Source organism: Artemia franciscana, chromosome 21 (genome assembly GCF_032884065.1).
Source record: "Artemia franciscana chromosome 21, ASM3288406v1, whole genome shotgun sequence".
In the NCBI taxonomy this organism is placed as follows: domain Eukaryota; kingdom Metazoa; phylum Arthropoda; class Branchiopoda; order Anostraca; family Artemiidae; genus Artemia; species Artemia franciscana.
This window is the reverse complement of record NC_088883.1, coordinates 17,036,825-17,061,597: the sequence shown is the minus strand read 5'-3', so window position 1 is coordinate 17,061,597 and position 24,773 is coordinate 17,036,825. Positions and strand designations below refer to the sequence as shown.

Below are 24,773 nucleotides of genomic sequence, written 5' to 3'. Positions count from 1 at the left end.
TATGGTGACGTTGGGGGGTAATGTAACTTCATATTTAGAAGGACCTCGTAACTAATGTATTCTTATTCCAATGCATTCTGTCTAGGTCTAATGTATTGTATGATCCATCATTTGTTTTTGTAGTTATGAAACCTTTTTTCTGAGGTGCAACCTAAGCGTAATTCTTGAATGTGTTTCCAATAACCGTCAAGTACCATTATCTTTATGGCACTTGGTATTGTTAATTCGCAAAAATTAGAAAAAATAAGTCATTTTCAACTTACGAACGGGTAATCGGATCTTGATGAAATTTTACATTTAGAAGGATATCGCGTCTCAGAGCTCTTATTTTAAATCCCGACTGGATATGGTGACGTTGGGAGGAGTTGGAGGGGGAAACCTAAAATTTCAAGTGTCACTGAGGGGAGTTGGTGGGGGGGACCAGAAATCTTGGAAAACGCTTAGAGTGGAGATACGTTAAGTCCAAGATACGTGAGTGACATAACCAGACCAGATCCTACCTCTTTGGGGAGTCGGGAGGGGGGAGGTAATTCAAAAAAATTAGAAAAATGAGTTATTTGTAACTTACGAACGGGTGATCAGATCTTAATGAAATTTGATATTTAGAAGGATTTTGTGCTTCAACGCAATTATTTTAAATCCCGAACAGATCCGGTGGCAGTGGGGGGGGGGGGGGTTAGAGGGGGAAACCGGAAATCTTGGAAAACGTGAAAATCGAGGTATCTTTTTCTCACAAATGGGTTATCAGATCTTAATAAAACTGGATATATAGAAAGATCTTATGTCTCAGATTCTCCATTTTTAATTTAAATTGGATCCGGGGGCATAGGGGGTTGGAGGGGGGAAACAGAAACATTGGAAACCGGAAATCTTGGAAACGCTTAGAGTTGAGAGATCGGGATGAAACTTGATGGGAAGAATAAGTACAAGTTCTAGATACATGATTGACATAATTGGAACGGATCTGCTCTCTTTGGGGGAGTTAGAGGGTGGGGGGAATTCCGGTGCTTTGTCGAGTTCGGTGCTTCTGGACGTGCTATGACGATGAAAATTGGTAGGCGTGTCAGTGACCGGCACAAATTGACTTGATAACATTCGCTTCCCCGATTCAACCATCTGGGGGGCTGGAGGGAGAGGGAAAATTGAAAAAATGAGGTATTTTTAACTTACGAATGGGTGATCGGATCTTAATGAAATTTTATATTTAGAAGGATCTCGTGTCTCAGAGCTTTTATTTTAAATCCTGACCGTATCTGGTGATGCTGGGGGAGTTGGAGGGGGAAATGGGAAATCATGGAAAACGCTTAGAGTGGAAAGATCTGGATGAAACTTGGTGGGAAGAATGAGAACAAGTCTCAGATACGTGATTGACATAAGCGGACTGAATCCACTCTCTTTGGGGGAGTCGGGTGTGTGTGTGTGTGTGTGTGTGTGTGTTGTTAATTCGAAAGATTAGAAAAATTTAGGTATTTTTAACTTAAGAACGGGTGACCGGATCTTAATGAAATTTGATATTTAGAAGGAACTAGTGCCTCAGAGCTCATATTTTAAATCCCGACCAGATCTTGTGACGTTGGGGGGGGGGAATTGTAGGGGGATACCGGAAATCTTGGAGACATCGGGATGAAACTTGGTGGGTAGAATAAGCAAATGTCGTAGATACGTGATTTAATTAACCGGACTGGATCCACTCCCTTTGAGGAGTTAGGGGGCAGGGTCCAGTGCTTTGGGAGTTCGGTTCTTCTGGACGTGTTAGGACGATGGAAATTGGAAGGCGTGTCGGGGACCTGCACAAATTGACTTGATAAATTCGTTTTCCCTGATTCGACCATTTGGGGACCTGAAGAGAGAATAAAAATTAGAAAAAAATGCGGTATTTTTAACTTACTAGTGGGTGATCGGATCTTAATGAATTTTGATATTTAGATGGACCTCGTGTCTCAGAGCTCTTATTTTAAATCCTCACCGGCATAAAGTCTCTTGTTTTCCTTTTAAATCAATCTATTGATTCTTAGAATTTTACTAGAGCTCATACCACATGAGCTCTTGGCTCTTCCGACCTTGTCACAAGTGCCATATGAACTCTTAGCTCTTGTTTTTTATAGAAGGGATGGGACAAAGAATTTCTGTAACTTATAGTCATTTTCACCCCAAGTCCAGAATGTGAACTTGATCAGCAAGTTTGTTTTTATTCTAACCGTTGTTAAATCTCAGTTGTAATTTTTCTGGTACTACTTCCAAATTCCAAATGTTTATGAGTAACAGGTATATAGCCTGCGCGGGAATATGTTTTTACTTAAAGGACCGAAATCCGTACAAACAGCAAACACAACGTAAATAACATGTTAATTTATAGGGGATATTGAAATATCGGGGAATTTGTGGATTTCATGTGATCCAAGCATAGAAGTTACCTCAAGGAAAATATCCTATGTCATGCGTTAAAATCATGAATAGAATAAGAAATTATATCTGTCATTGATATCTGTCATTGATATCTGTCATTGATAACTGGTATTATTGTCAATACAAGATCTAAGAGCTGCTAAGAATACGTGCGCAAAAGAACGATTTTCTGTTGGGAAAAGCCCCCTTTATCTTGTTCTCTTAAAACAAAAATATAAATTGAATGCTTCTTAATAATAAACAGAAATCTTAGTACTAATTAACTTACTTTATCTAAAAGAGTTAAAAGAGAGTTATTCATCATAATCATTTTTAATTAGATTGCGAAAGTGTTTTTACTGGACTTGAATTACTAAGGCTTTTCAATTGATATGGATAAATACTTCCATGTTATATATAAAACTCATATTAGGAACTAGAATTTGAATACATCTCAAAGACATGCTGACTCCCTCTTTACCTGCTAATACCCTTCCCACCCATCTTCTTTGAAAATAAAAGTTAAGTGCTTTATAAATGATTTTCAACAATCACCATCCTTGCTTATCATATCGTCTCTCCTTGCTATCTTTCTATTTTTTCTTAAATATTGGGACATAGCCATGATTTGACTTAGTGGCTAGTCTAAATACCGTCAAAGTTAGTCAAAACAAAAGAACTTCATGAAACTGGACACATGTTCCAAGTGATTCTCTCCCAGCATGAGACAGTTTTGTATTTTTTCGCCCAAAGTAAAATCATTGTGACGGCCATGTTGAAGGAGATAAAAAAAATAAACATGACAAAAACAATTGTATTCTTTTTTTCACCTTTTGTATCTTTCCTTATACTTGAAAACGTGATTTCTCCGTTAGACGATTTGTCATGCAATGGTGATGAAACTGAGGTAGAAACATTTGAAGAAATTGAAACTGATGCGGAAGTCGACGAGCCAGTGTTTCCAGTTAAAGCACGTCCAAGACGAATTCCCACTATTCGGGCTAAACGGACTCCTTCAATACCACCTTATCCATCATTTTTCATTTTATCTCACAAAAATAGGTTACACTCTATGTTTTTTGCATGTATTTGTTAAAATTGACTGATTGTATTTAGTGTCATGGCTGTGAAAGTTGGCATTGCATTTTGCTTAACAACCATGCTTTTTAATGATCCGAATTTAATGTTTATTTCTAAGGTCTATATATTTTGGCTCATCACAAGATACAAGTGTTATATTGAAAGAGTACGATTGCCTTTAGTTGTATCGAGTGCCTTATATTGATCGAGGAAGGTCAACGATATTTAACTGATTTTTACCAATGTGAACATTAAAATTTTGTATTCTGGTTGAATCTTCGGAAAAAAATGGAAGAAATAGAAACTTGAGGTGGGGATTTGGTAGTGGGAGATAAAACAATCAAAAAGCACTGAAATTCAACGGATGGAGGTGAAAAATTAGCAAACATCGTAAATATGTAAACCAAATATTTACTAAAAACGGATGAGTAAGACACAAAGCCAATAAATCATGCAAAAAATTAACAAATTCCATGGGAGTCCATATATCTTAAAACCATGCTTAATAATTTACCGCTGTGTTTCATCATAACAATCAGCATATTCGTCATATTAAACACGGAGATGCTAGACACAAAGGCAAACTGTGCCAAAACTAGTCTGTAATTTTTAATACACTTACAATAAAACTAAAATAAAGCTAAACACTCAGTAAAGCTAAATGAAACGAGAACTTTGGCTACTAGCAGAAGCTAATCCTCAAGTACAACTCCCTGGTAGCCAAAGAAAAAGATGAGTCGATATAGACGTAAATAGCGATTAAGACCACACTGCCTTTCTATGTCAATCAAGCACAGCTTAGAAACAATAGGGAAATTTTTCCAAGACAGTGAAATTCAATTCAGTGGGTATTTTGGCACTTTGTCCAGGGATTGTCTTCAGCACAACACCAGAATGTATATATATATACATATATATATATATATATATATATATATATATATATATATATATATATATATATATATATATATATATATATATATATATATATATATATATATATATATATATATATATATATATATATATATATATATAAGCTGTAGGCAGAATTTTTTTTTTGAGGTGGCACCACTTGAAAATGAAATAGGTGAACTGTTTAGAAAAAAAGGCGTAGCCGATAATGACTTTTTTGTCCGACAAATTTGCGGGCTGGGGTTTTGATAAACTCCTTTAAGTGAATTTTGATGATTTTTTTTTTCGCTCGACAGATTTATAAAAATGTTTTTTTTTATTTTATAAATGTTCTTTTGCAAAAAAAGATTTTTGGCTTAAAAATTCTTGAACGCCAGCTTCAGTGAAATTTAGATAAAAAATCAATTTCCTTTTAACTGTAAGTAAGTAGCAACATTAAAACTCGGCTAAAACTGTTAGCACTTAAAAAAAAGCTTCCTATTCTATGTGAACTACCCTTGTCTTTTAGTAGCTATTCTTAAAAATTGGGACACACAATCAAACTTTAGCGTAAAGAGCAAGGTTTTGAGGAGGGGACAACCCTTCATATACGGAAGAATTTCTGTTCATTTTGAGTTTTATTGTTACTCCTTACTTTCATCACAAAAAACTTGTTTTTTATTTAAGTTCCGTTCTTTTTTTTGAATAATTCAGGCAAATCTGGCTCAGTTTCCATGAAATATACCCTCCCTCTCAAGGAAAATTCTCTGTTGAAATTTCATCCAACGTAAAGTACATCCCCCCTTCAAATTCCCTCTAGAAAGTTCCATCCTCACTGAAAATCCTCCTCCCCGTAAAATTTCTTGAAGCCGATTTAGCCTGAAAAATTATTCTTAGCATACTTTTATTTGAAAAAGACTTTGATCTCTAATCGGTTTCTCGATCACTCCAGAAATGCCCCCTTCCATAAAAATTTATACGGAAATCAAAACACGCGGAAAATAGCCTCCTGATAATTTCTCTGGAACATCTCCGCATGCAAAATTGAGTTGGCAAAGATAATGCAAGACAATTAACAATAATTTCTTATAGGAATTCTTTCAAATCTTCCTCACAATTAACAATAATTTCTTATAGGAATTCTGTCAAATCTGTGCCGTTTAAAATTATCCCTGGAATTTTCACCCACCCCCCTGAAATTTCCCTCCCCAAGGAAGATTCTCCCAGTGGAAATCCACCCCAAGCACAAAATCCCACCCAAAAAATGCCTGTATACTTTCCAATAACAGATACTATACTTAAACAATGGGCAAATTTCACAGGCCTCTCCCCTCGGACTATGGGGGGGGTGTTATTTTACCCCTAAAGACGTAGTTATTTGATCGTTCAGCTATACTGAACAAAATGGCTAACTCAACATTTTGATCAGATAATCTTGGAAAATAAATGGGCGTTGGAGGGGGACCATTTGTCCTCCAATCTTTTTTGCCACTTTAAAAGGGCACTAGTACTTTTAATTTGCGTTTGAATGCGTCATCTTCTGATCTTCTTGGACCATTATTTCAACACTATCACTCCTGGGAAAAAAAAAAAATAAACACGCATCTGTGATCTGTCTTCTGGCCAAAATAACAAAATTCCACATTTTTGTATATAGGAGTTCAAAACTTCTACAGTAGGATTCTCGGGTATGCTGAATCTGATGGTGCGACTTTCATAAGATATCTTGAATTTTAGTGGTTGCTTCCCTCCTATTTCAAAAATCAGGCAAATTTTCTCAGGCTCGTAACTTTTGATAGGTAACACTAAACTTGAAGAATCATATTTATTTGGAATCAGCATAATAAGCTAGTTTTTTCTATGTATCTATTGATTTTTTAGAGCCTTAAATACAATAACATGAAAGGTTTTTAGAACCTTAGAACATGAAATACAATAGAAATGTTCTGTAGGTGAAGAGTTTTGGGTTGGGAATTTTCCTGAATATGGATCTGTTGAGAGGGCGAGGGGTTGGACTGGTAAATTGAATGTTAGTGAATTATATGAGCAGGGAGTTTTGGGACAAGGAGCTACATTGAGGGGAGAGGTTGTGGGATAAGAAATTTTCTGTATAAGCCCATAGAAAAGTCGTATGAACTCCTTTTAATTTTCAAATTATTTTCTGTTCGGGAGATTCTATTAAAACAAGATTGTCCTATACAAAGCTTATAGCTTAGTTACGTAAAGTACTGTATTGCAACGGAAATCACAGAAGGAAGAAATATTTTGTAATTACTCGAATAAAACTGACGGTTAGTAAAGTGAGCAAAGAGAATATGTTCCTTGATCACAGATGGAGACAAAAATCATGCTGATCGTTTCATCCAAAAAAAACCGTTGTTTGCCAATTAGTAGCCTTGCTGGTCCATGGAGAAGTTGAATAGAGTATTAAACTTGGATATTATTGGAGAAAAGGCCATTGTAACCCTCATAACGCTCAAGGCTCGTAAAGCAAACGTCTAAGCAAAAAAGAAATAAAAATAGTTAGAAATTGTGCCTGTGTAGAACTAGATACTAACACATATATGGCCTATTAGTACTTTTGGACACCTGAAAATGAAGAATTTTTAGATGGTAATCTTGTAGCCCTTTCGTTACTAAGTAATAATGATTAAAAAATGTATATTTAAAAAGTGTATTTTTAACATTTGCCTATTGCTTTTTTCCTTTTTTTAGCTCAGTTATTTTATTGTTTATTACTGTTTGTCATCCAGAGCAAGTTAAAACAACTTAAAATCAGTTTAAGTACCTACCTCCACTCCTTCTCCCTCTAGAGGGCCTTGACCTTTGATTACCTTCAAAATGTGTGTGCTATAAAAGTGAAACCTTGCAATATAGGTCTTCGGCTTGAATGAAGTACAACAAAAGTGTTTTCAGCTTCACAACTTTTCTCAATCCCAATTTATAAGGTTTTAAAGATATGCAAGTACATTTCCTAAATTTTGAAAAAAAACAGTGATATGGCTCAGAATTCTACTCAAATAACAGGGATTGCATTTTCAGAGCTAAAGGCAGAGAAAAAGCAACTGGTAACTGAACATTAAGGTAAAATGTTGTTTTGTCAAAATTTCAATAGGTATAGACCTGTCATGTAGGCGAATTTCAGGGCTGTCTAGAGGGAAAAGGAGTGGAGATGGGTACTTTAAAATATCTTCCCGGGATATACTTTAGCCTGTAGACCCATCCCTGAAAGTTTCATTTTCCTAACCTAACCCCTTTCTGAGATAGCAAGAAGTCAGTCAACTAGAATTTTACCCAAATAACTAATTAGGCTTTAGGGTTTGATATGATATTGTAGGTTTAGTATATAACGATGCCAACCATTAAAAGTGATAAGATTCGATTGGCCACAAAGTCATATTTGTATCATAAGCCATATTTATACTTAAATCCCTCCTTATACCACGGTCATCTTCGGCAAAACGAAATTAGGTTGTTAAAGGACAGTCATCTTCAAGGATGAGAATTTAGAAACTTATGCAAATTAGTTTGCCTTTTTTTGGTATCCTGGCCAGATATTGAGTCGGTGAGGACGAGCTGATGCCGTAGATATTATATTTATAGGTAATCGATAGCGAAAGAACAAAACCAAAATGTTTCCCTAACTATTAGCGAAGGCCCTTGCCTAGTGATCTAAAACCTGTTCCTTTTTCGACCAAATTAAAAAAAAAAAGAATTTATGCTTTTTCTTAGTTCGTAGTTCTTATGCTCTCCCTTTTAGGCGTTATTATTTATTCAGAATCGTTTGGTTTTCGTGTGCATGTTCTTTTTGTTTAATAATCTGATTCATAGAATTATCTTGTAGCGGACATGTAAAATAACACTATTTCACTTTTTAAACTTTTTATGCTTTGAGTTTTATTCTTCTGCAAGACAGTAATAAGGGTCTAACAAATCCGTTTCTTATAAAAAAGTTTGGACCTCCGGCTAGATGAAAGAGTATGATATTACATATTCAAAAGTTGCAAGGGCTACAATTTGACGTTGAAGTTAATCTTTATGGTTTATGTCAGGGAGGATGTTCTGGAGTTGTCCCACCTAGCTGTTGTTTCATCAAAGCATTTCACTTTCACTTTCGAGTGGATTGCTCCATTTAAATGGACAGTCAGGTTACCAGTAGTTTCATATTGAATTTAAACTAAAATTACAATGTCTTCAGATTCCTGACGATTACCTGGGTTCATTCCAAAATGTTTTCTTAATATAATAAATTCCGAGCTTTATAGATCCAATTAAGGAGCAATTTTTCAAAGGTGTCACCGTTGTCAGCTTAAATTTTTTTTTTTCATATTTACTTTTTAATGTTCAAGTGGTTTACTTGTATTCAAATTATCTATTCTAGCATCGACCAGTGCTGACGCCTAGAAAAGTAGAGGATTGTTTTGAAAAATAAAAATTCTCCAAGGAATAACTGGCTTAATTTACCGCATTTGATATTCTAACTATGCAATTGTTGATAAGAATTTAAGTAGCCTTTTTGTTTACTACGGATTTTCTTTCGATTATATTACTTATAAAATTTGTCTGTATCTCTAATTTCTTGTCTATATTATCAGGTTTCGTGTTTTTTGTCATTGGATATCAAATCACAACTATTTTGGCAATATTATATTAGTGTGTATTTTGATTTCGTCAGCCATGCTTGCCGCCGAAGACCCATTAAATGCGAACTCGGAAAGGAACCAGGTAAGTAAACCTTAAAGCCTACAGCTTTACTGGGTTAAAATTTTCAGTCTAGAGTACAACTAATTGTGTTTGCTATTAGTCAAAAGAGATATATGACCTTTTGATTGCCAGCCGCTGGTTGTGTAAGCATCACACATCTAATAAATTTTTGGTTTTCTAAATCGGGCAATCCCAGCAGAGAGGAATGACAAATCAAATCCATCTAAAAAAATGTAATTTCATTAAAAGCACCCCAACAATGGCTACTGGAGACTCGTTCTGCCATGTAAAACCTTTATAGTCTGATTTTCGCTGCTTCTCTGGTTGAAAAAAAACTATCTGATTTAGCTGTATTTGCTCTATCTGACTGTTTTTTTTGTTCTTTTTTTAAGTATTAGAATTTATGACTACGAATTGAAAACTTGAAACATTTTTTTTTCAAAAAAGAGCTCCTCAGCCCTTAGAATGAAACAAAGAAAAAATAACAGTTCTAAACCTTCAGGACCAACAAATATTTTTAGGGTGTAGTGGGGAGGGGGATTAAGAAAGTCTTATGTAGTTTAAACACGATCTTGGAGGTAGTGTAACTAATAAAATTATGTAGAACACGGGATTTATGATATAATAGAAACACTAATATGACAGACAAACTATTAAGATGTTATTCTTAGGTATAACAGACGTTTATACCTAGAACACCCTTGGGAGCTGTAGGGAAGGGTCGATATAGGGAAGTCCCAATATGTTAAATTTGCATTGTTCTGAGTAATATGAAACCCTCAACCTGTAGTATTAGTAGTTGTAGTATTATCGTGTATATATTTTTTCGTCAATTAATCGTCCCCTTCATCATTCCCCGACGTTCCAACTTAATACCCTAAGCCACATTTGAGATACGCCCTTTTGACTGCCATGATGCCTATAGTGTATTTTGATTTAGTTTAACACTCCCCTACAGATTCTCCGAAAGCTTTGCCTGAATGCATTTGGCATATTTGGACACCAAGGTTCAAGTGTGCCCCCATTTCCACATAACAAATACTGCATGTAAACAATGGGCGAATCGCATAACTTACCGCCCTTGCCCTGAGGGCTGTTGGGAGTAGATATCCCTAGGTATGTAGTTATTGGATTTTTCAACTGTGCTGAACAAAATGGCTGTCTCAAAATTTGATTGGAATAAAGGTGCATGCGAGAGGGGCTGGTTACCTTCCAGTCACTTTTAACCCTTAAAAAGGGCCACTAGAACCTTCAATGTCCAATCGAATAAACTAATAATCCTACTACCACTATGACGACTACTACTAAGGTATGTACTATCACTATGACTAATATGGCTATTAATGCTATTTCTACGATCGAAACTGTTGCTACTTCTGAATCTAAGGGTTTTAAAGTGAAGTTTTCAGGGAATGATAAGGGGTGTTGATCTAAATTAAAAAATATTACTTACATGTAGATCGTAAAATCGGTGTGTCAGCAATACCTCAGGAATTGCTTTGAGCATTAAGTTGAAACTTAAAAGTATGTTGAGGGGCACTTCGAACTAACCAAAAGGCACTAAGTGCGCACTTACTACTACTACTACCACTGCGATTTCTGCTATAACTAAGCGTAGTGCTATTAGGTACAACTTTCAAGGAATGTTCAAAAAATTGCTCCTTTGCGATTTACGCAAGATATTTCTGAAAAACTGTTTCGAACAAACTAGTTCGTTATATTCCCCTATATTTGTAGAAGGCTGAAAAACTAGCGCTTGATTAAAATACATAATCGACGCAGTAAAAAAAAAAAAAAAAGAAAAATCCTGAAGTGGCCGGCAGAAAATTAAATAATAATTCATAAAGTTCTCAATAGTCTTTACCGGCCACGGAATCAATAAATTTTACGATACGACTTTAACTCTATTAAATAAAAAAAACTAATTTTTTTAGCTGAAAGTAAGGAGCGACATTAAAAGTTAAAACGAACAGAAATTACTCCGTATATGAAATGGGTTGTCCCCTCCACAATCCCTCGCTCTTTACGCTAAAGCTTTTAATTGTTTTAAAAAGTAGAATTGTGGCAAAAAGTCAAACTTTAGCGTAAAGAGCGAGGGATTGTGGAGGGGACAACCCATTTCATATACGGAGTAATTTCTGTTCGTTTTAAGTTTTAATGTCGCTCCTTACTTTCAGCTAAAAAAATTAGTTTTTTTTTATTTAATTTCTGAACGTTTTTGAATTAATGCATGTTTGGTTTTGGCTCTCCGCACATAAATTATTAAAATGAAATTTGCATATTAATTCCTTTTTTGGCTAAATGGCTTTCTCTTAGTTTTGATCAGATGATTTTGAGAAATAAGGGGTGAGGAAGGAGGCCTAGTTGCCCTGTAATTTTTCGGTTACTTAAAAAGGCAACTAGAACTTTTAATTTTAACGAACGTTTTTATTAGTTTTTATTAGGATTTAAATTAGGATTTTATTAGGATTTTATTAGGATTTTATTAGGATTTAAAGGAAATGGGAACTTCCTGGGAGGGTGTAAAGAGGGAGGCTTTAAATAGATTAGGTTGGAGGAGGAGCGTGCGTAGCTGTGTTGGCCTCAGGCGGCTTGGTGCTGCAGTGAGTTATTAGTAGTAGTAGTAGTTTTTATTAGTAAAAAATATGCGTAACTTAAGAATTAACTTACGTAACAAACTTTCATAACCTTATATTTTTATGATGTATACGAGGGGGTTTGTACCCTCGTTAATACCTCGCTCTTTACACTAAATCGTAAGTTTTGTCCCAATTCTTTAAGAATGACCCCTGAATCAGAAAGGCCGTAGAATAAATAGTTGAAATTACTAAAAATACTTTAGCATAAAGAGCAAGGTATTTATCTCCTCCTAAATACCTCGCTCTTTATGCTAAAGTATTTTTAGAACCCCTCATATGCGTAATAATCTCTGTTCGTTTTAAGTTTCAATGCTACTTCTTCCTTTCATTTGAAAAAACGTTTTCATGTTTATTTTTCATTGTTTTCTTATAGTAATGCTAGAGAATCCTGCGCCCTTTTCATCGAATTTTTCTTCCCCCATGACAGATTCCTCCAAGGAAAGATCCTCCAACATAGCCCCCTCTCCTCAGCCCCACCCCCAAATAAAATAAAATCCCCCTGAAAACATCTGTACACTTCCCAATAACCATTACTATATGTAAACACTGGTCAAAGTTTGTAACTTGCAGCCCCTCCCCCAGGGATTGTGGGGGAGTAAGTCATCCCCAAAGACATAGTTATTATGGTTTTCGACTATGTTGAACAAAATGGCTATCTCAAAATTTTGATCCGTTGACTTTGGGAAAAAAATGAGCGTGGGAGGGGGCCTAGATGCCCTCCAAATTTTTTGGTCACTTAAAAAGGGCACTAGAACTTTTCATTTCCGTTAGAATGAGCCCTCTTGCGACATTCTAGGACCACTTGGTCGATACGATGACCCCTGGGAAAAAAAAACAAACAAAAAAACAAACAAATAAACACGCACCCGTGATTTGTCTTCTGGCAAAAAATACAAAATTCCACATTTTTGTAGATAGGAGCTTGAAACTTCTACAGTAGGGTTCTCAGATACGCTGAATCTGATGGTGTCATTTTCGTTAAGATCCTACGACTTTTAGGGGTTGTTTCCCCCTATTTTCATAAATAAGGCAAATTTTCTCAGGCTCGTAACTTTTGATGGGTAGGACTAAACTTGATGAAACTTATATATTTAAAATCAACATTAAAATGCGATTCTTTTGATGTAGCTATTGATATCAAAATTCAATTCTTTAGAGTTTTGGTTACTATTGAGCCGGGTCGCTCCTTACTACAGTTCGTTACCACGAACTGTTTGATAAAAGCCTCAAGAAAGCTTAGATTTTTGTAAAGTGTTAGTTTTCCAGAACTCAGCAAATATAGGAAAATATCACGAAGCAGTTTGTTAGAAAAAGTTTTTCAAAAACATGTTGCATGAACCCCGAAGGAGTAATTTATTTTCGTTAAGTTTCAACTTCGCTCTTTACTTTCATCAAGCATGTCTGTTTTTAAATTAATTACTGTTAATTGCTGAATAGAAAAGTACCAAAGAATTTTATTGTTACATTATTGCCACTTTATTTTTTTTCTGTCATTTTGAATTTCCATTGTGCGTCAATATCAAAGAAATTTTTGTTCCCTTTTTTTGCAGATCCTGAACTTATTTGACTACTTCTTCACCACTGTGTTTTCCGTTGAAATAGCCCTGAAGGTCATTTCTTATGGCTTGATATTCCACAAGGGCGCATTCTGTCGCTCTGCATTCAACTTACTGGATTTATTGGTTGTCTGTGTTTCTTTAATTTCCTTTTTCTTCAGGTAAGAAAAAAATCTATTTACCAATATTTGATTAACGAAATTACATTTAAAAAAGTTAATAAATATTCATGACTGTAATAAACATTAGGAAGAAACGAAAAGCTTGTCTTCAATAAAACCTTTCTTTGTCTTTTCTTCTTTTACTTGTTGATAGAGGGATAGAAATAAACCTTTTGATAAAACAGCTATTGCAATCTCAAAAAAGCAGAACTTGGTTTTTACTGTCAAAAACCAAATAAATAACAACAGGAAGGAAATATACTTCTCTATACTTGGATGTTGATCGTGCTTATGTCATTAGGTTCAAACAACGTTAATAGGGGGGGGACTCTACTTGCCACCACCTGTATCCCACTTGTTTACATCCCACAATTGATGGGTTTACCACTTATCTTAAGAGGGAATTTTTCATCTTAAAAATCTTGTTTGATGCATGGGCCACCGATACAACTGGTAAATTGGTACAGCTGGTGAGTATCTAATTGGAAAAATTAGTAGTTTATCAAAGCTAATTGCTTTTCCTACTATAAATATTATATTGTGAAACACTCAAATATTTCCCCAGATGTCAATCACATCGTCACATGCTGATTTTTGCAGAAGGTTTGTGTATTCCTATGGTTCTTATAACTGTATTATTCCAGCCCTCCTCAGCTTCAGGTACATGGGACATTTGAAATTTGTTTATTAGTTGAATGACACATTGAACCTATCTATCGAACATAGAATGGTTTGACCGTAAACAAATACTAAATTTAATGCTTTTGGAACCAAAAGGGTCCAAGATAACATATCGTTTACTTAAAGTGTCAATTAGAACTTCTAATAGAACTTCTGTTTTTTAGCTGAGACATGGAAACTGCCATGACCAGTATCTAATTTATTTTTTTTCTAAGAAGCCTTATAAATATATTATGTAAAAACATACTATTTAAGTTAATAGTTTTCGACCCAAGGACCTGAATATTCAATAAGCTTCGTTGTTTCGATACAATACAATACAAGGTTAATACTTCGTCTGCAGATGCTTAATGTTCCAAACTTAAAGCATGAATTCCCTTTACTCTAAAAGGCTTCTTGCTTCTACAATCAATAAGCACGCAAAGGCACTCTTCTGTTCTGTTTTTTTTTTTTTTTTTTTTTGCATAAATTGCGCACTGGTTTTATTATCTTTAAACGTCTATAAAGTTGTCTAAATGTGTCATAGCGTGTAAATCTGACCCCAGACTTATTTTTAACTATATTTTGAGTCCACGCCCTTACATTTTTCAGTAGAAAAGAAATAAGGTTGTCGAACCATAAAATAAAAGAAATTATTCTTGAAAATTTATACTGTTCTTCCGTCGGCGTATGAGAGAACACTAAGCTATAGGATTTTTTTCTTTTTTCCCAGTAATTTTTTCTAGAATTTTAAAATAGAAACGTTTTTTCAGACCTGTTAAATAGTATACATAAGAAGCAAAACAAAACTGACACAGCTCCGAAAGTGAGCCTCTTAGGAATTATATAATACTGGAATTCTTGAAAATATCTTGCAACGAATTATAATAAAAATTTTGTATCTCTTCTAAATTTCTAGGGAAAAATCAAGACAGGTTGATCTGGTTATCTCAAACTCTGAGTTTTTTTTTTTTCATTGCAATATTAAATTTTGGAAAACTTTATAAAATTGTGTATACACATACAGCTTGGGTTCAGAACACAGCTTAGATACCAATACAGTTCCGAAAACTCCTATCCTGCCCATAAGAAGCTTTTGGTACAGAGCTCTGAACTTGGCGCCTCCACTAAGCTCGCGCTCTGACGCGTAGATCGTACTACAACACCATAGGCGGGAACGCAATTTAGTTTTGTTGCACACGTGGTGAATAGTTGTTGCATACGTGGTTAATAGTTTTGTTCAATATCTGCCAGTTTCCTGTCTCCAGCCGCTAGCATCGCTACCGCGCACTGTGTCCCAAAAATAAAACGAGTTTTCGTAACTGTATTGGTATCTAAGCTGTGGTTCATGAGTAAGATTAAAACAATTCCGCTCACGATCTAACCAATAAATGGGAAAGAGATGGGGATTATTCGGACATCACATTAATATTATGTCACTAATCTCAGAGGGCAAGGGGTGGAGTTTCACTTTTAGCGCTTCCCTCTTTTGCTTTACGCACATTTGTGATTAAAACAATACCAAGTTTTAACTATAGTTTGATTAGCTCTGCTTTGATTTACATATTCAGTCAATGATTCTGTGTCGTTACTTTTACTAAATCAAAAATATATACTCGTATATCTGGAATAAGACACTTCTAGCTTGCTATATGAATCTGAATTTTAAAGCTTTTAACACCAAATTTTAAGCACAACACACCTATTGTTTTTGTTTTTGGCGTTCGTTCATTCCTCAAGGAACTCGTTTTCGTAATGACCTTTGTTAGTGAAGCTTTAATGCAGACTAATTAATATTATGTTTAATAGAGATTTATATTAATCTTTATTTCAAATTTAAAAACCAATTCCTTTGAAAAGTTATATGACGTTAACAATCCAAAATACGAAATGTGTCACGTGTTACATTTTTCAAAAAAAAAGAAGTTAACCTTACTTTTTACCATTTTAGTTTTTATTTACTTTTCTTTCTAAAGCTTAATTTTACTATGTCTTTTGCCACAGCAATATCATTTTCTTTCCTTGCAATACTTTGCTTGTTTAATTCCATCTGTCCCATTTTTTATCTTTGCTTTCCTATTGGACTCAAAAACATCTTTCAGCGTCGTTGCAGCACAACTAATGCAGTATCAAGTTTCATCTGTGTAAGTACATGGTAGCTTTACATGTTCTATGTGTACGATGCATGAATGTAACTCGAATTTATATTCATCTTCACATGGGTGTAAATTTTGGTATTCTAAATTTAAAAATTCTTAAACTACAAGCTGTTCCTGTCAGGGCTAAAGGTCGTGTCTGGCCTTTAAACTTCTGAACAATTGCCAAGAACTGTTTGCTAAGCTGTTCTCAAAGGGATGATCTGCAGGGAATGTATGTTCAGTCACAGTTTAATTGTAAAAAATTTCATATTCTAGAATGTCTTAATGAATAACTTGAAAATTAAGACTTTTCGTATATTTTCAATCAGCGTGAATAATAAATTTTTCTGTTGTAAATGTTGTAATCGAAACTTTTTCAGAGATTTCATTTTAATTGTAAGGGTTGTTCTTTACTTGTAGTTTGTTGCCACTAGCTTTTTGTCTCATGGCTCTCTTAAATTTGAAGAGAGGCTGCTACTCCCTTCTCCAACTCTAGTTTGTTACATTCAAGTGCCGTATTCGTAAAATATGCTTCGATAACAATATTCATCCCTGAAAAAAGCACCCCTCGAATATTTATTAGGAGGGCGGGGGCTATAAAATTAAAAACGTTTTGTAGAGAGATTTAAAGGCAAACTTTCTGGACAGGTCACACCATCATATTCAGCGTGTCGGAGAACCCTATTATAGAGGTTTCAAGCTTCTATCTGCAAAAATGTGGAATTTTTTCCCAGAAGAAGGATCGCGGATGCGTGTTTATTTGTTCTTTCGTTTTTGTTTTTTTATTCCAGGGATGTTCGTATTGAACCAGCGATCCTAGAATATCGTAAGAGGGCTCATTCAAGGGGAAATTAAAAGTTCTAGTGCTCTTTTTGACTGACTAAAAATATTGGAGGGCAACTAGGCCCCCTCCACCATCTCTTTTACCCTAAAATTGTCGATTAAAGTTTTGAGATAGCCATGTTGGGGGGGGGGGTGTTGTCATCCTAAAAGACATAATTTCCCGAGCTTTCAATAACGTTAAACGTTAAATTTTAACTAGAAATTTTTGGAGAAATGGTGGGCTTATGAGTGGATTTGTTGCCCTTCATTCACTTTCGACTATTAAAAAAGGGCACTGGCCCATTCAATTTTCAATCGAACGAACTGTTTTCGAGGTTTCTAAGGCAACAAATGATCATCTAAAAATTTCTGTCAGATACATCTCGGGAAGATACGAGGTGTAGTGGAGGGATCCAGGCTCCGATCACTCTGAATCTTAAAAAGGGCACTAGAAGTTTTGATTTTCAATCTAATGAGCCCTCTCCGAAATTTTTATGATCATTCTTTCTATATGTACCTTATATGCCCCAGGGTATAATTTAAAACCCCTGCCCTCAGTGCTGTGGGAGGTCTTCATCCTCTTAGACTTAATATCCGAACCTTTCAATTACGTTGAACAAAATGGCTATCTCAAAATTTTGATTGGATGTGTTTGGAGAAATGTTGACCGTGGGAGGGGGTTAAATGCCCTCTAATCACTTATGACTATTAAAAAGGGCACTAGATCTTTCAGTTTCCAATCAAATGAGCTATTTTAGAAGTTTCGAAGACAAGAAATTGCCATCTCAAAATTTCTAACAGATACATTTTGGGAAAATACGAGGTGTGTAAGGGGGGGGGGGGTATACACCCTCCTATCACTCTGAATCTTAAGAGGGGCATTAGAACTTCTGATAAACAATCCAATGAGCCCCCTCCAAAGTTTATACGATCACCCTTTCTATATATACCTTATATGCCCCGAGGGCATAATCACAACCCGAGGGCTGTGGGGGGGGGTTCTTTCATCCTCACACTTATATATATATATATATATATATATATATATATATATATATATATATATATATATATATATATATATATATATATATATAATGTTTTTCGGACCTTTCACCACGTTGAAAAAATGGCTATCTCAAAATTTTGCTTGAATGTGTTTAGGGAAGTGGTGGGCATGGGAGTTGGGTTAGTTGCCCCCGACCACTTTCGACTATTAAAAAGAGCACTAGCCTCTTCAATTTCCAATTGAATGAGCTCTTTTTGAGGTCTCTCGACAACTGTAATAATACAATCATAATAATACATTATGCACTAATCAAATAAATAATATCAAATCAATAATCATTGTAAAATAATAACCATTAATCAAATAAATAGTACATTGTACCCGCGTCACTCTTTACTTAGGCAGTGCTATTGCGCTGCCTATGATATCAAGCATTTTTAGAACTGCTAACAGTTTTAGCGTAAAGCGCAAGGTATTAGGGAGGAGGCAACTCTTCATATACAGAATAAATCTGCCAAAATTAATATGCAAATTTTGTTTTAATTTTTCATGTACGGTGAACCAAATTCGAAACTCATTAGTTGAAAAAAGTTCGGAAATTAAATTAAAAAAAAGTCTCTTTAACTGAAACTAAGGAGCAACGTTAAAACTTAAAACGAACAGAAATTATTCCGTATATGAAAGAGGCTGTTCCCTCCTCAACGCCTCACTCTTTACGCTAAAGTCTGACTCTTTGTCACAACTCTATTTTTTAAAATAATAAAAACTATAGCGTAAAAATCAAGGCGTTAAGGTGGGGATAGCCCCTTTTACATATAGATTAATTTCTATTCGTTTTAAGTTTTAATGTCGCTCCTTACTTTCAGTTTAAAAAAACTTGTTTTTTATTTAATTTATATAAAAAGTCCCTTTTTTAAAGTTTCATTCAAACAATTCGTGGTAACGAACTATAGTAAAGAGCGACCCGGCTCAATAGTAACCGAAACTCTAAAAAATGGAATTGAATTTTGATACCAATAGCTACAACAAAAGAATCGCATTTTCATGCTTATTTTAAATATCAAGTTTATTCTTACCCATCAAAAGTTAAGAGCCTGAGAAAATTTGCCTTATTTCAGAAAATAGGGGTAAACATCCCCTAAAAGTCATAAAATCTTAACGAAAATAACACCATCAAATTCAGCGTATCAGAGAATCCTAATGTGAAAGTTTCAAGCTCCTATCTACAAAAATATGGAATTTTGTATTTTGACCCAGGAGACCGATCACGGATGCGCGTTTATTTGTTTGTTTATTCTTTTTCCCAGGGGCGATCGTATTAACCCAGTGGTCCTAGAATTTCGCAAGAGGTCTCATTCTAACGCAAATTAAAAGTACAAGTGCCCTTTTCAAGTGACCAAAAAAATTGGAGGACACCTTGGCCCCCTCCCACGCTCATTTTTTCCCAAAGTGACCGGAGCAAAATTTTGAGATAGCCATTCTGTTGAGCTTAGTCAAAAACTTATTAACTATTTCTTTGGGGACGACTTAATCCCCACAGGGAAAGGGCTGTAAGTTACAAATTTTGACCATTGTTTACATATAGTAATGGCTATTATGAACTGTACAGACGTTTTCAGGGGACTTTTTCGCGTGGGGGTGGGGATGGGTCAGGGGAGGGGGATACGCGGGGGGACCTTTCCATGGAGGAATTTATCATGAGGGGAGAGAATTTCCATGAAGGGGGCACAGAATTTTCTAGCATTATTAAAAAAAACAATGAGAAAATAAAAAAAAACTTTTCAACTGGAAGTAATGAGCAGCATTAAAAATTAAAACGAACTTAAAATATTACGTATATAAGGGGGTTCGTCTCCTCCAAAATACCTTGCTATTTACGCTAAAGCCTTTTTAGTAATTTCAACTATTTATTCTACGGTCTTTGTGATTCAGGGGTCATTCTTAAGGATTTGGGACAAAATTCAAGCTTTAGTGTAAAGAGCGAGGTATTGACGAGAGGGCGAAACCCCTGATATATGTAAAAAAAAATACACAAATTTTGAAGTTCGTTACGTAATTCGTAAGGTAAGTATGTTTATTACTAACAAAAACGTTCGTAAAAAAATCTTGTTGCACTTTTAAGTAACTAAAAATTGGAGGGCAACTATGCCTCCTCCCCTATCCCATTATTTTTATTAAAATCGTCCAATCAAAGCTATGAGAAAGCCATTTAGCAAAACAAAATTAATGTGCAAATTTTGTTTTAATTATTCATGTTCATTCAGCCAAAATTAAAACATACATTAATTCAAAAACGCTCAGAAATTAAATAAAAAAAAAAACAAGTTTTCTTAACTGCAAGTTTTACTTGCAGTTAAGAAACCTTGTTTTTTTTTATTTAATCAAACAGTTCGTGGTAACGAACTGTAGTAAGGAGCGACCCGGCTCAATAGTAAACGAAACTCTAAAAAACGGAATTTCGATGCTAAAAGATATATCAAAAGAATTGGATTTTTATGCTGATTTTAAATATATAAGTTTCATCAAATTTAGTCTTTGTCATCAAAAGTTACGAGCCTGAGAAAATTTGCCTTATTTTGGAAAATAGGGGGTAACACCCCCTAAAAGTCATAGGATCTTAACGAAAATTACACCATCGCATTCAGCTTATCAGAGAACCCTGCAGAAAAGTCCAATCTACAAAAATGTGGATTTTCGTATTTTTTGCCAGAAGACAAATCACGGGTGCGTGTTTATTTATTTTTTTTTTTTCTTTCTTTTTCCCAGGGGTCATCGTATCGACCAAGTGGTCCTAGAGTGTTGCAAAAGGGATGATTCTAACGGAAATGAAAAGTTCTAGTGCCCTTTTTAAGTGACCAAAAAAATCGGAGGGCACCTAGGCCCCCTCCCACGCTCATTTTTCTCCAAAGTCAACGGATCAAAATTTTGAGATAGCCATTTTGTTCCGCATAGTCGAAAACCATAATAACTATGTCTTTGGGGATGACTTACCCCCCACATTCCCTGGGGGAGGGGCTGCAAGTTACAAACTTTGACCAATGTTTACATACAGTAATGGTTACTGGGAAGTGTACCGACGTTATCAGGGGGATTTTTTTGGTTTGGGTGTGGGGTTCATGGGAGGGGGCTATATGGGAGGATCTTTCCTTGGAGGAATATTTCATGGGGGAAGAGAAATTCAATGAAAAGGGCGCAGGACTTTCTAGCATTACTATAAAAAAAACAATGAAAATGTAAACATGAAAAAGTTTTTTCAATTGAAAGTAAGGAGAAGCATTAAAACTTAAAACGAACAGAGATTATTACGCATATGAGGGGTTCTGAAAATACTCTAGCATAAAGAGCGAGGTATTTAGGAGGAGATAAATACTTCGCTCTTTATGCTAAAATTTTTTTAAATAATTTCAACTATTTATTCTACGGCCTTTCTGATTCAGGGGTCATTCTTAAAGAATTGGGATAAAACAAGATTTAGCGTGAAGAGCGAGGTATTAACGAGGCGACCAACCCCCTCATATATATAATCAAAAATATAAGAATATAAAAGTTTGTTACGTAAGTTAATTCTTAAGTTACGTATTTTTTTTTACTAATAAAAATGTTCGTTAAAATAAAAGATCTAGTTGCCTTTTTAAGTAACCGAAAAATTGGAGGGCAACTAGACCTCCTTCCCCACCCCTTATTTCTCAAAATCGTCTGATCAAAACTAAGAGAAAGCCATTTAGCCAAAAAAAGAATTAATATAAAAATTTCTTTTTTATAATTTATGTACGGAGAGCCAAAATCAGACATGCATTAATTCAAAAACTTTCAGAAATTAAATAAAAAACAAGTTTTTTTAAATGAAAGTAAGGAGCGACATTAAAACTTAAAACGAACAGAAATTACTCCGTATATGAAAGGGGCTTTTCCTCCTCGACACCCCGCTCCTTGCGCTAAAGTTTGATTCTTTCTCGCAACTCTACTTTTTAAAACAATAAAAAACTTTAGCGTAAGGAGCGGGGTGTCGAGGAGGAAAAGCCCCTTTCATATACGGAGTAATTTCTGTTCGTTTTAAGTTTTAATGTCGCTCCTTACTTTCATTTAAAAAAACTTGTTTTTTTATTTAATTACTATAAGCCCGATTCGCTCCTTACTAATAGTCTGTTACCACGAACTGTTGGATACACATATTACCCTGCTGATCCTCTTTTTGAGCATAGCAAACAGTTTTTGGCAATTATGTTTGAAGTGGGAAAATGTCAGATACGAATTTTAGGCGTGGGAGTGGCAAATGCGGCAGTGATGTTATTTGAGGGTTGATAGCCTGTAGTGCTTTTTTAAATATGTAAGATTAGGGGCATGTGATAACTTTGAGCGAAGGTGAACACGAGAGAAGAAAAACCAGAGTTGACTTTTATGTGATTTAAAAAAAAATGAAAAGGCGGAATAAGAATAATATTCCTCGCAGTTGCTCAAGGAAATATGAGTTTTAATCCAAATTCAAGAAAAGACACTTTCTTTTGGTTAATCAACAACAAAAGAGGCGATTTTCTTAATTAAAAAAGGTAGCAGTTATTATTATAAATTACTTACTGTTAAGAACTATTCACAATATTAAGGTTCACAAAGGTTTATCCAGCAAGATCTAGCCAAAACACTCAGTTCAAGTGGCTTGAGCGTAGCTGCGACTAACCAATCGAAACAATCTCTGAAGCAAAAAAATAAACTCCCGGAAAATTTGTTTCGCCGGCTGATCTTGAAACTTGATTTAGGCTTATGGTGTAACTGTCCAAGTTTTTAGGGGCTCTTATTTTTCTGCAGTCTTACGGTTTCTGGTGCTTCAACGTAAGATGAAAATTTACTATAATAGCCGAAATTCATTTTTTTTTTCCAAATTATGTTTAAGAAATTTGTTTCAAATGTTTTTATAGATTGAAAATAAATTGAATATTAGCGAAAATTTTGCAAGAAAAGCAGCCTTTTCCAGTTTTTAAGCAATTTTATATCATTCTCTAAGAAAGTGTAAGTTATGTCATAATTATGGCTTGGTGAATGGATATAGGCTATCTGAAACTAATGGATCCAGTGATATAAGTATCTTGTCCTTTGTTGACAGCTACAGATTCGGGATTGCGACAAAATCACAGGGAATTTAAACCTTCAAGGTTAAAATTTTTATTGTTAGGCAAGTAACAAACTAAATCTTAGCGCTATTAAATACTCATTGAGAATAATCATTTCAAACTTCAGATATACTGCATGTTTAACGCACATAATTTGTTGTATGGGTGCACATGGTAAATAATCTTGTCCAAGGTCCTTCTGTAAATGTTTTTGTCTTTACAGCAGAATATGCAACTTTAAGATAAGATTTTGACTTTGAAGAAAATGTCAATTGCACTGCGAAAACTAATTAGCAAATCTTGTGCTTTGTTCTACGGTTGTTTGTGTTATCAACTTTTAATAGTTGTGTTGTTCAATTGTATCTCTTCAGCCATTTTTACAGAAACAACATACACAAAACACAATCAATTTGATATAACCTGCCTTTCTAAAGATATAGCCTTCCCGGGGAGGGGGAGGAGGGTGGTACTGACGATGTATGTCTGTTTTTTTATATGACTGGACCTACCTAATCTATCTAATCTATTAAGAATGTTGAGAAAAAGAAAAGGTTGAATGAAAAGAAAAATATTAATATTAGTAATATTATTATATTAATAATCACATTAATAATAATATTAAACTCGATAGAGTCTTGGTACTCCCATGGTAGTCTTTCCTGATTTTATTAATATACGATATATTATCTATACCTTTTTTCTTTTTTAGTAATTTTTTAATACAAAAAGACTAAAAAACGCTCTAAACTGCGAAATTAAATGTGCCAACAATTAAGATATTAGTACAGAGTTTTCCAATTAATTTATCATGTGACTCCAAATTTCGAAATCATATTTGTGATTCCAAATTTTTAAAATCAGAAGTAATAGTTAAAATGTAAATACGTTTCTTTCGTTAAGATTAATAGTAAAGCTAATGATAAAACTGTTAAAAAACTTTAATTCCAATTTTATATGATTTTTATAGATTTCTGTATTCAATTCATTTTAATAAGTTCCAAACATCATCATGTTTTCTTATTCTTGCCTTGGAAGAGTCACTTTATCATACCATACTATCCGCCAGTCTTGGGTATCCTTCCTTAAACATATTAAGATTATCCTCACATCCTGGTAACTAAAGATATACTATAAAGTTAACCGTAAGTATCGATGCATGGAATAAAAATATTATTCAAGACTACAGGCTTAACAAGTTATCAGATTTGATTCTACCAAATAGTATAAAGGATCTTGATACTTGGATGAAAGCTGTTAACTTAATTTGAAATACCTGGGAACTAAGGTTTGATCGGCGAAGAAAATTTTAAATATAGAAAGATTTCCGATTCATCCCTTCCCAAAGGAAATACGTACCCTGCCTACCCTGATTCATGTTACAAAACACTTTTTAGTCTAATTTCCTACATTTAATTTTTTAAACAGGTATACAAAGGGAAATGTTTTTTAAACCGTAGGGGTTAATTGACCCCCCCCCCCCCGCCAATTGGAATCTTTGGCAAGAATAGAAGATGGATGATCTTATTCCATTTCTTGGTTGCTTGTGGCTATAAAAATGCCAGGGAATTTCACAGACCACAAAAATAAAACCAAACCTAAAATGATATCCACGCAAGT

At 34.7% G+C, this 24,773-nt stretch overlaps 1 protein-coding gene across 13 annotated transcripts in view; it reads left to right on the top strand.

Moving 5' to 3' along the window:
• LOC136040963 (muscle calcium channel subunit alpha-1-like) overlaps window positions 1–24,773 on the top strand; it is a 220,922-nt gene that overhangs the window by 124,757 nt on the left and 71,392 nt on the right. For 7 of the 13 annotated variants that reach the window (XM_065725420.1, XM_065725421.1, XM_065725419.1 and 4 more), the window contains 4 exons: window positions 3,261–3,447; window positions 8,958–9,087; window positions 13,256–13,422; window positions 16,185–16,226. In XM_065725420.1, coding sequence (XP_065581492.1) covers window positions 3,261–3,447; window positions 8,958–9,087; window positions 13,256–13,422; window positions 16,185–16,226 — 526 coding nt within the window. The remainder of the gene's footprint in view (window positions 1–3,260; window positions 3,448–8,957; window positions 9,088–13,255; window positions 13,423–16,184; window positions 16,227–24,773) is intronic. The other 6 variants (XM_065725425.1, XM_065725428.1, XM_065725424.1 and 3 more) reach the window with 3 other exon arrangements.